This window comes from Puntigrus tetrazona, chromosome 7, assembly GCF_018831695.1.
Source record: "Puntigrus tetrazona isolate hp1 chromosome 7, ASM1883169v1, whole genome shotgun sequence".
NCBI lineage: Eukaryota > Metazoa > Chordata > Actinopteri > Cypriniformes > Cyprinidae > Puntigrus > Puntigrus tetrazona.
Window position 1 is genome coordinate 17260225 of NC_056705.1, and position 12394 is coordinate 17272618.

General features: G+C 37.2%; 1 protein-coding gene across 6 annotated transcripts in view; it reads right to left on the bottom strand.

Moving 5' to 3' along the window:
- The window catches only part of myo1ea (myosin IEa), a 41785-nt gene extending 29842 nt beyond the window's left edge, over positions 1-11943 (bottom strand). For 5 of the 6 annotated variants that reach the window (XM_043243639.1, XM_043243637.1, XM_043243640.1 and 2 more), the window contains exon 1: positions 11678-11943. In XM_043243639.1, the coding sequence (XP_043099574.1) occupies positions 11678-11686 (9 nt within the window). In that variant the 5' untranslated portion in view covers positions 11687-11943. The remainder of the gene's footprint in view (positions 1-11677) is intronic. The other variant, XM_043243641.1, reaches the window with a different exon arrangement.
- Between the last annotated feature and the right edge of the window lie 451 nt (positions 11944-12394).

Here is a 12394-nt window from a genome sequence, read left to right on the forward strand (position 1 = left end):
AACACAATTGCAATGGGCCAGAGAGAGTGTATTTTTTTTCCCTTTCTAAAGAAGTCGCCTTTACAAAAAGCACAAGGACCACACCTACTGTCCAAGACTGAAAGTCATAGACCACACAAAGTCTAGTAAGGGAGAAAACAGCATCTCTGCTTTTACGAGCTATAGTTGGTCCCGCTAGGCTTATTTAGGGATGAAAATGTTCTGCTTTGTAAAGGAACACCGGAAACAAGGAAAGCTAATGTTCACTATGCGCTTGTGCTGTGGTTCACCCAGGAACAGCAGTCATTATTTACACAATGACAAAAATGATACCCATCTGCACCACACAAGGTCAAAATCCCTAACTCCCTAGGAAGACATCAATCAGCCAGTAAAATATCTCAAGGCATGAAACACCCATATCTGTGCTTTATTTTGCAATAACCATCCGACTGACAAAAACCCAACTTCTGTCAAAAAAAAAAAAAAAAAAAAAAAAAACTATACCAATAAAATAATGTTCAAACTAACGTTTTTTTGACATCACAAATAACAACTGCGGTGCGAGGTGGCACTAATTGGGTTTGCATGAAGCAAGAAGACATGAAAACTTCTTCCTGGGAAGCCAGCATTTACCACAAATATGTAAATACGATGCCAGGTCCATTTAAATAATTTTGTTTGTAGCAAGTCAGCAAGTCCCTTTATTACAAAAATATAACATATACACCAAGATGAATAAAAAGCGTGTTTTTATTCAATCTGTGAGGGTGCTATAAAATAAACAATTAAATATTCTATTGCACTTGTACAATACAATCATTTTTAGTACATGCATGCTAGCAACAAATAACTTAACAACTTCATGCACCATGCTGCTTTGTCATGGACAATGGGGGAGCATTTGATGCTGGATGGTGCAACTAACCAAGCATAATCCAAATGACTGCATGATAAATTAGGACATTCATTGTTTTAACTGACTAAGGAGCAGTTGTGAGGTCAGTGTAATGTGATTCTCCAGACTGGTGAATGGCACATCTGGAGAGTGTATAATATACAGTATACTAGTATTGAGAGAGGCTATAAAAACACCATCTATTCCACTAAGTCTGGCTGGCATCACATATGAAGACAGACGAAGATCTGCTCTTTATTTTTACCCACTTATTCCATGTACTTCGCAAAAAAAAAACGTCACACGAAAACAGCACATTAAAGAAAGAAGAAATGCTTCATTCATAAAAAGGAGGAGAGAAAAATCCATTGTTCTCCTTTCAAAAACCTCGCCAGAAAATACTGTAACAGATCATTTCCCCACTGTAATCCTACAGCAGTTGAAAAATGTCAGCAGCACCAGTCTTAGATACATACTGACATGGCAGGCCGTTCCCTCATGCAAATACCATTGCCTTATATGGAGAGTGTGGAGCGGAGCGCAGACTCAAGCAGGAAATGGCTGGGTTTGATTCAATAAGGCGGCAATTTTTTACCTCCTCAAACTATCCTTTTCTTACAACCATCTGGAATTCAAACAGAGGACCTGCATTCACATACCACAGAGCTGAAGGGGGATCAAGAAGTGAAAGTGCAAGCCAGTCATTCGGTATGTATCTCCACTTGAAATATAAAATCAATGAATGAATACAATCAGAGAGCAGTTGAAGCTACAAGACACAGTCTGGTTCTCAGTTTAATGCATTTAGCATATGGCTCAGAGTACTACAGTTTGGCTGAGAATCCTGGCTCGAACCTGACAGTGCTAATAGCAGATTAAGGCAGGAATGTGTAATGAAGTTCATAGCTATTTCAGGAATCATTTTCAACATATTACAGATGCACAATTCTGATTAAGTCACTTTGGCTTAGATAAACGAAAAACATTCTCTTGCACTTAAAATCTAAAATCTCAGTAAAACTAATAGGTAAAGATCACTGTACGAAGAAAATAGAGTTGTAATAATGAATTGGTTAAATCACAACTTCTGTTGCCAATTATTTTCTTTACAAGATTACTTTTACACTCCCTATTTGAAGCGAAACTAGGGAAGTTATCTCCAGGCCAATGCACTGGCACTGGTCTCAGACACGCAATGAATACTAATTTGACAAGCAGTGCCAGTGTGTGAACCTATTTGGATTCACCTTAAAATGACAAATTATAAACCTCTATGCAAATTCAGACAATAGACTACGTGCTAAAGAACATTTTAGAAACACAAATTTAAGTCCACTTAGTTATAATGGCTGCTAAGGACTTGATTAAAATTTTATAAGACTAAATGTAAAATATTCTAACGCAAGGTGGACCAAGTTTCTCTTCCTTCTTTACCATAATTATTTGAATCCAGGCATCTTTGGGATTTCTGAAGAGAAACAAGAGAATAAAAATGATCTGCTCTAATGAAAATGTACTATATAGTTTGTATGAATGTAAGAAAGGCTTGCAGACTGTAGCTCAAAATACAATACCATTGGTCTGAATTCCCTATCAGTATTCTGCGTGTTATCATTTTACAGTATGTTAAATGATAACATGCCCCCGGGTCATTACAAGGTCAGTATGTCCCTTCCAAACTCTACTTAAAAAAAAAAATTGTCACTCATAAAGCTGGCATGACAATAAAAAAAAAAAAAAAAACTAATTTGAAAGTGCAACTGCAAGCCCTCTGAATGTGACTCCAATGGTGTTTACCACCATTGTCAAAAGGGAATCAGTACTGAAATGTAAAAGCAGATAATGGTATTTTCAAAGCAGGCAGTTGTGAAGCCCTTACAGTCGTAAGTGGTCCTGGAAAATGCCTGACAGAAATAATCCCAGCCTGGACAATGCACACGGTGGTAGTCCTACATTCTGAATGGTAGTAAACCATGAACACAGACACAACAGGCTTGTAAATTCACCACTGTAATGTGCTGAAGAAAAACAGGCCCATCCACAGCCAGACCGAAAACAATCAGAACACAAATAGCTGAAAAAGCTCAATGTTGTAACAAACTGTACAAGCCCAGAGATTAGATTAATCATAGGTGAGCAATAAATTTAAACGCGTTGCAATTTAAAAATAAATATGCCATAATACCCTCATCATACTAGTAAACATAAGTCATGTTTGTTGATTTGGGAAAAGGATTTACTAGCATTACATAATCGAGCTGTAATTAATCCCTGTGTTTATGTATGGAGTAAAACGCCTCTAGGGGTGTTTGTCAGGTTACAAAGATTGGGAGAGAGCACCCAGAGGAGCAGAGAGGGGTTTCTGGGTAAGAAATGGCTGTGGAGGCAGGGCTGACTGTTGCATCCCTCCAGAGACAGCAAACACAGAGGGTTTGTGTAAACTGAGATAGGAGTGGCTCTCAAACGTCTGGCTACTGCAGAGAAACTCTGTGCCAAAGTTTCCAAGTTCAGCCCAGCCATATTATTTCTGCTCGCTTTTGAAGGCAGTGGAAAAGAATGTAGCACATTCTGTCTGATGGGGAAGTCTGGAACGCCATCATTTTCCCTGAAGTACACATAAAGATAGATTATGTTTAGACTAGGATTCTAAAAATGGTGCTAAAATTCTAATAGAGCAGGTGACAGTGCATCATCATATAGACGCAGGATCAAAGGAGTCCTTTCACCTCCTTACAGTTCAATACACACAGATCACTTCAGATAGGTTGGTCATAGGTGTGCTGGACATGACCACATATTTGCCAACATATGCTTAAAACAGGTGGACAATAATTATCCCCTATAGTATATATATTATAGTTAATTCTGGAGTATTTGCCGGTTCATGTTCAATTCAATTCCACAAACAAAAAAAAAAATGGTGAAAAAGCTGCACAATGAAAAACAAAATTGCAGACGATCAGATAAAATTTTATTTATAATTATCATTAAGAGGGAATTTTCTCCTTGAATGTGAGAGTACATCTGGGTGGTCTTGGATTGCAGCTAGACAAAATACATATGCTTTATAATACACATGTTTGTTTTTCCAGAACAAATTATAAATATATATCTAGTTTTCATGGTGGCCAAAAAAATTATTTCTCAAAGTAAACAGGATTATACGTCATCTAATCCTGTTTACTCCGAGCAAATTCAGGTCAACATGTTCAAACTGGCCACCTGTTCTGTCACAACCAACTACACATATTCACAACACCTCACAATACTTCCGCATTTGCTAACGTTTCTTAATACGAGACAATCAACTAATTCATTAGTTAAGTAAACAAAATGCGTTTAAATATTTCAACTGGTAATGCATCCCCATCCTTTATATTCCATGTAGAAGCAGTCATGGCTTATGGCTTCAGTAATTGTCTGCTTTTAAAAGATACATGAAGCAAGGTCTTCCCAGAACACACAGACGCACACCAATGAATAAATAAAAAGCCTAAGGCTATGTTTATGGGGCAGATTTATGGTTATATGGTGCGCTTTATACCTTTTAGATGCAGGCACATTTTTTTCCAAACAGGAACGAACACAGCCTTCATCGTGAAGGCTTTTATAGTGTTTGATAATCCACACGAGGGTGAGCAGATAAGGACCATTTTATGAAGCTTTTTGTGTACACAAACAAACAATTTGATTTGAAATAAAGAAGCGTCCCAGAGAGGACGCTGACTGGGAAATTAAAGTAATAAAAAAAAAAATATTTCCATACCTGTTTTGTCCCTCTACAAAGCACCTTGCAACAAAATGTAATATTTGCTATAAAAGAGTCAAACTCTTAAAGGAACAGATCACCTAAAAGTAAATAAAAACTCACCTTCATGTTGTTCTATAATTCAAATCCTCAATGGGAGCCAGCATTATGTGAACACTGACTTCTGAAATATGTTCTTTAACGATCCAAAGCAGGAATAAAATGTCACATAGTTTTGGAACAACACAAGGGTGAGCAGATGAGCCGTCGTCACGGTGCCTACTGTACTACAAGTGCTCTGGTGCATAAATAACTTCTGCCTCATAAAACTGTCCTGTCTAAACAAATTTTCCACAGATTCACAGAGATACAACACAACATAAGGGGCCACATTACCAGCCCACATGAGAAGCCTGTAACGAGGACATTAATCAAAGCAAGGCATGTGTGGGAACTTGATTAAATGCAACGTTGAAGCCCGAGTCCCCTCTAGCTATTTCGTTGCAGTCTATTTTGACCCGATCTATAATCGAGATCCCTGAATGAACAACACCCTCGAGCACACCTACATAACAATGAGGAGAATGCGTTTAAATGCTCTATCGTATAGACAAGGAATGAAAGGGCCAGTCGGACAGGTCTGTGGAGGTGGCATTTGTCAAAGTCCTCCTTTCAAGCTGATCTAATATCAGTACAGTTCGAGCGTCTACAGTAATTCTAGAGACACCCGGGAGAGTAAGCGGGATGGTTCGCTGTGGTCAGGTCTGTGTGTGAGTTCCCTGTGATGGCAGAATAAGGGAAGAATAAACAGAACCAGCACAGGAATGTTTCAGATCAGGGAATCTTACTCATAGCCAACGGGAAATGGGAGCTGGCAAGTGACGAGAACAAATCCCCCAGTTCCCAACTGAGTAATGGTTCTGATCAGATACAGCAAACTTAGATCTCACATTAGTGCTGCTGCCAAGCACACAGCTTTATCACTCTAGTCAAATTTAATTACTGGGATTAAATGAAATGACTATTGTATTTGTGTTAATAATTGTCTAATGACGTTTTAGGATGCTGCACATGTCATGTTTTTTTATAACATAACATGTTTTATTATATTACATGCTATATCAAAATTAAGCGTTTAAGTGTGTTAATTTGTGAACGTGTTGATGTGCATTTTATTTATTTTGTATAACTCCATAAAACATCAACATAAAATGTAGCTTATATCTTTTATAATTATTTTTTTAATTCTTTAGACTAAAAAGGTGACAATTTCCAGCTAAACCCAATCCATAATATAATTGCAATTTTAAAATCTAACCCATGTATAATTATAAGAAACATTTTACTTTTAAATATATATATATATATATATATATATATATATATATATATATATATATATATATATATATATATATATATATATATATATATATATATATATATTTAGTGTTATTTTCTATACTTGCAGCTGTGAGTCCAAGCTGTTTTACACAAAAAAAGGAAAATACTCATCTCAAAAGACCTTTTCATACTAATTTGTATATGCTATACTTATCCATTATTCTAAAAACCTGATAAATAGTGTGCTAAAAAAAGAAGAAGAAAAAAAATTCACATCTCCCTAGCATTGACATTATTTGTGTTTTCTGTTCATGGAAAGAATATTTCACCAACAAAACATTAAAATAAGTCATTGTTAAAACTTAAAATATATTGTTGCATCATATGACTCACTGTTCTTCCAAAATCAATCTAAACTATAACGTGTGTGTATATATTTTTTTCTATTTATTTATCTTGACGTTAAAAACACACAGGGTTATCGTATGTGTGTCAGTATAAATGTGAATTAGTTGCTAAAATAAGTTTTTACTACTAAATGTACTACTATTTTGTCTGTAAAGGATGTGTTTCCCATAAAATGCATGCCACATATGCTGGCCTACTTAGTGATAAGATATTGTAATTCTCTCTTAAAACGGACCCTGGCCAGTGTTCTTTCATGAAGGTCCAATAAATTGAGCCAAACAGGTTCTGAAGTGAACGGTCACCCAAACACACGCCTCTAGCTTTATGAAGCACTTCCAGGGATTTATCAAAAGCACAAATATTTACATTCTTCCAAGCATGAGGACCAGTCACCTCTACGTGTTCACCTACAATGCTTGACATCAATGAAAAACTGTTTATGTCCCCAAACATAATCCACTGCATGGTTGAAATGGACTTTTTGTAACATTGTTAAAAACAGCTAAGCACAAAAAAAAAATAAAATAATAATAATACAATACTAAATCCAACTGCAATACAATATTAGAAGCAGATTCATCTGGATATGGCTGATTGGACTTGTTGTAAATCAGACTTCCTATGGGAAATGACACAGGATGAATGTTGTTGGCCTCATTCACCTTGAATAATATTGAGATGGCCAAGGGGATTATGGGTCAGATCACACGAATGACAGTGAAATCATACTGAAAAGGTATAATGGTTTCTAGCTAGAGTTTTTACTCTGCTGCAATTTCATTCATGTACTTTGAGTTGACAAAGGGGCCAAAATCTTTGTTATATTTCATTAGCACAGTACCAATGTGCCATCAGTTACAACACTACTATATATTTTGACAGCAGTTATGTTGTCAAAGCGATATATTCGCAGAGCTTTTTCAGCAATCTCAGGACATTCAAATGGCTTATGCGCCTGAATTTCAGAGCATAGTTCCCCATCACTAACAAAGCATATGCAAATACATAAATGAGATACGGAATGATAATGTCAGTGAACAAACTTTTCACAGACTGGGTTCAAAGAGTCACTGTCCGCCTTGTAGACAAACTGAAACACTGAAAACAGCTAAAACTGGATTGAGACAACACCGAAGTGATATTTGGGCCAGAAAAAGATAGCATGAAGGTGAAACATTTGAATCGTCCCTCAAAACTAAAAACACATGCAAAGGGCAAAGTGGAACAACAGTCTTTCTCATGACCTTTTCCAGGAATGAGCAGCGTGAAACAATAGCTTCAAAATGTTTTGATGCAAATCCTCTTTTACAACGTGCACTTTTATGGTCTCGTCTGTAATGTCACTCGCTTTTACCTCGGGCTTGTGGGAATATTTGACAACAAGTCATTCTGTAGCCTTGGGCTGAGTTTGATGAGTAAATACAGCATAGCGAGCCATGGCCACCTCAACAGAAACTATACAGCAAAAACAGACACAGAAACACCAGCTCACTCACAAAGAAGCCTTCAAGAAGTTCTAGTACAAATCTAATCCTAATATCTAACTAAATATCTGATAAATATTCTTAAAGAAACTAAATATCTGCTTTAATCATTATGGCTTTTATTGCGGTTTAAACTAATTATGTCGGTAAGCAAAGATCAGCCATGAATGTATAATTATTAACAAGAGGTTTCTCTGTACACCAACTGTACAACAGTTTATCTGCGCTCAAAAATGAACAATATTTGCCAGCACATGCTCACCAGTCTCCTTGACCTGCTTTTAGAAGCTGGTAGCACAAGGGAAGCCGCAAAAGAGACTAATGCAGATGAGAGAAACAGGAGAGGCAAGGTGAGAGGAGCTGAACGTGAGCTGGCAGGAGCGCAGCGACAATGATCTCATTTCACAGCTGAAAGCCCATCTCTCTCCTTCTCAAGACCCACTCTTTAAGGAAACTGGGCCTGCACAGAGTCTAATCTACTTTTTATTAGGGATAAAGTGATATTTCATAGGAGTAATCAAAACAAAAATATTATTAAAACTGCGGCCTAGTGGTTAGCGCACATACTGTGACTGATTGAGCCATGAAGCTCTTGTTCTTTTCTCCTATGAAGCTCTTTGGGACATTTGTGTCCTCATTGCACTGTTTGTACAAATACAAAAAAAAACAACAACAACCTAGCAATACATTCATGTAAACAAGTAGACCTGCTTTGCATATCCACTATTATTAAAACGTTTGTGTTTGGTATGATTTAAAATTCTTTAAAGCCATTTTGCATTCATTTGATCAAATCAATAAGGTTTAAATAAAAAGGGCTTTCTACTTTAATATAATATATAATACAATATAAAATATAATTTATTCCAGCAATGCAAAGCTGAATTTTTTTTAGCAGTCTTTACTCCAGTCCTCAGTTTCCTTCAGAAATCAGTATAATATGATGATTTGAAGCTCAAGTAACATTTCTTATTATTATCAGTATTGAAGATAGTTGTGCTGCTTTATATTTTTGTGGAAATCAAGGTACCTTTTTCCTCAATGTACAAAGTATATTTGTAATATTTTATTTTTTGTAACACAGCATACGTTTTTTTCATTGATTTTTGATAAATTTTTAATGTATCTCTGCTGAAAAAAACTGCACAATGAGCTAACTGCACAATTCTCTAACAAAATTACACGATCTCCAGGAAGTTACAAGCTTGACATTTAGTGGGGTTTATATCAATATGAAGAACCACTCAGAGTCACCACAACGTAAAACAAAGATTCAATGTCTAAAGGACAGATTAGGCAAATTTGCTAGTCAACATATGGTGCACATCACAATGAAAAAGTCAACAGGGATTTTCCAATTAAGGCTTTATTTTAGTTTGATTGATGTTTTCATTCATCTTTTTCAACTGGCTCTGTAAACAAACCACATAAATCTGAACTTGAACACATCAGTGGATATTATACTTTATATCCAAGTTACATGGGGCGAACGTCTAGATTGGACATTTAAAATAAACACAGTTTGGTGTAGTTCAGAACCAACAATAAAACAGCATCAAAGAAGCCAGCATCAAAGCTGATATTGAGAGAAATGCATTGCCATGTCAGGAAATTAATATACGCGTTAATGTAGAGTACTAGTAACTAAAAGAAACCACAGATTTCAGCCGTACTACTAGACCTTTCTCTCGTTTAGGTGAGGGTTGCTGACTCTTTTAGAAAGAGTCTGGATTCCTCAGCAATCCTGTGGCGGTGTGACATAGAGGCTTTGAATAGGGGGGATGTTACTCAGCATGTACCGCCCATCTGCAGCTCTTAATGCAAAACATATGCTGCCATACTGACCTACTATTCAGCATCTGGCAGAAAAAGAAAGAGGGAAAAAGAAAGTGAACAAAGCTACCAACCTACCAGATACAGTTTAACCTGTAAAACCGCTTCTTAAATATGGAGACCAATCACAATGGACCCCGATACACCAAACCGAGTAAAACAATGAGTAATCTTTCTTTAAATGTTTATTACATAATTTTAGAAGATGGTTTGTGTTCAGTGTATTGAGCCTGAAGGTACAAAGGGCATTATAGACAAAAAAAAAAGTCCTCATACTACATACACAAGGCTTTATGATATAGTTTTTAATACAGTGGTTCAGCCATATTCAGTAACTCAGTGATATATTACAAAATCAACCTAAATTGCTCTTGCACAGCTGATATACATAAAATCGGGCACCATTGTGTAACAGATATTGCCGCAAGTTCATATTTCAGAAATCATTCCATTTACTTTAAGCTGTCGGGAGCAAATTAGTAGCCTCATCAAGCATACGTGAAACTGCAGTCAAAACAAATATAGCTACAAACCCCACCTATTAATTCCACAATGTAGTTATATAGAATATATACACACTCTGAGCCTGGCCTCATGTGTGACATTCTATCATTAGAAATGAATAGGGACAGGTATTGGTAACATTACAGAATACTGCCTGCACACTTCCCCAGAGTTGGTTATAGAAGCAGTGAGCCCATATTTATATAAACTTAATGACTTCTGTGATATTGTGACCAAAAGCTTATTCTGTGCAGACAAAAATGCTTTACCAAGGCCGACTGATAATATTGCAATACATACAAAATACCACAGACAGGCATGGAGCGTCTACGAAAAAAGGTTTGTCCCATATGCGCAAAGCCCAAGGTAAACTAGTTCCACCGGCTGCATGGCTTGCAGAGAATGTCTCTGCGTGCACTGAAGAGACAGCTGAACTGGATTTACTTGTTTTTCACCTGATCTATACCTGTTCTTCACCAGCTGACAGGCTGAAAAAGACACCGAATTCGAGACAAGCAGGGTCTGTGAAAGCATCCTTGCATGGGATCCGGGGATCACACAAAGCCGAAAAGTTTCAAGCGTAACAAAAGCCTTATATTGCTTGAGGAGCTATGAGAAAACGGTGTCGTTTTCCACCATAACAAGAGGAAACTGTCCCATTGTGGACGCACGCATAAGCACAAACTTATTCAAAGCAGAACCCAGCCCATCCTCACAGGCATATGTACGGAAGTGAGTTTCACATGCGACTGCACCTACCCGCATCTCTCTGTGTCCTGTAACCATGGACACTAATGTGTGTAACTTACAGTTTTCCACTATTACAAAAGACTGAGCCAGGTTGGCAAGATAGAATGGGTCAATAATAAACTAAAAACAGTAACTGCAACAGGAAAACTGATCAGCGAAAGTGGGAACGCAGTGGTTTCTATCTATCACGAGCCTGGACAAACCCTGTACCAAAAATAGCAAGAAACTGGGTTGTAACCGGGACCGGTATAAGTACAACTGTTCAAGGAGGGCTGGGAAAGAAGAGGCTGTTTCTGTCTAAGTGAACAAGAGATGAAGGGCAAACAATAGCTGAATATGACACCCAGCTGGAGCTGTTTGTCTAGCAGAGCAGCCACTACATTCATAAGACGTAAATAGAGCGCATACATACACAAATCACACACAGTTTAATACAACTTTGTACTTGGTTTGACCTCAATGAACAGCTTTTTAATCAGAATTTTGAGCATTTATGATGCCAATTAGGCTACTTATAGTAGTATCCTATATGTTTCGATAAATAGTCACATTTAGTAGCTGTTCAAATTTGTTTAATTGATACAAATGACAAAAACAATAACACCTAACAGCTGCTGTAACCTACTTCATCCCGATAAGGATGCTGGAAAACTGTTTCCAAAATAGGAGCGGTGTCCCTCGTGTTTATATATGTAGGCTACGTGACCGTGATATTTTATTTTCACTCACCATTTTCATTCGTTTATCACGCCGCAGCAGACCTTCTTTTATAATCCGTTTTGTAACCGTTTATTAAAATAAAACAAGCCTGTTAAAGTCTCTGGGAGATGTCACGGTCTCGTTTTGGCCTCTGGTGCTGTTGTAAACGTCTCCTCAGGACCAGTGTCGCCGCTCCATAATAGTGAGGACCGCGCCGGTAAACCGCTCGAGCGCACTGACTCCGCCGCAGCGAGCGTCTGCTCTTCAAAGTTAAACTTTGTGCCTGCTGCTTGACGGAATCAAGGAGGCAAACAACCCATAAATGGAGAATTTCGTGCGTAGCCATTGGCCAATAGGAGGGCCGCTCGGCGCGTCATTCCGAAGGGAATCCCACCAGATGATTTCTGGTGTGTTAAAGCGCGTCATATCTGCGCAGAGAGGCTGCGCTTTACTAAAACTGCATCAACTGAACAACAAGGTAAAATAAAACTAGCAATATTATTATAGCAGTGGACCTAAAGATGACATAAAAGGTTATTGTTATTTGGTTATCAGGTCTTAATCTTTTATTTTTTTAATGATTTTAATTGTGAAGTGTCTGCAACATGTTACATTTTATTACATCTGCAATAAGATGCGATCCCCACCATAAAAGGATGTTTTTTATGCACATTTTAAATTTTTAAATTTTTTAAATCATTTTTTATTACTTTAAATAGTATGTTTGTTGTTGATATTATTATTATG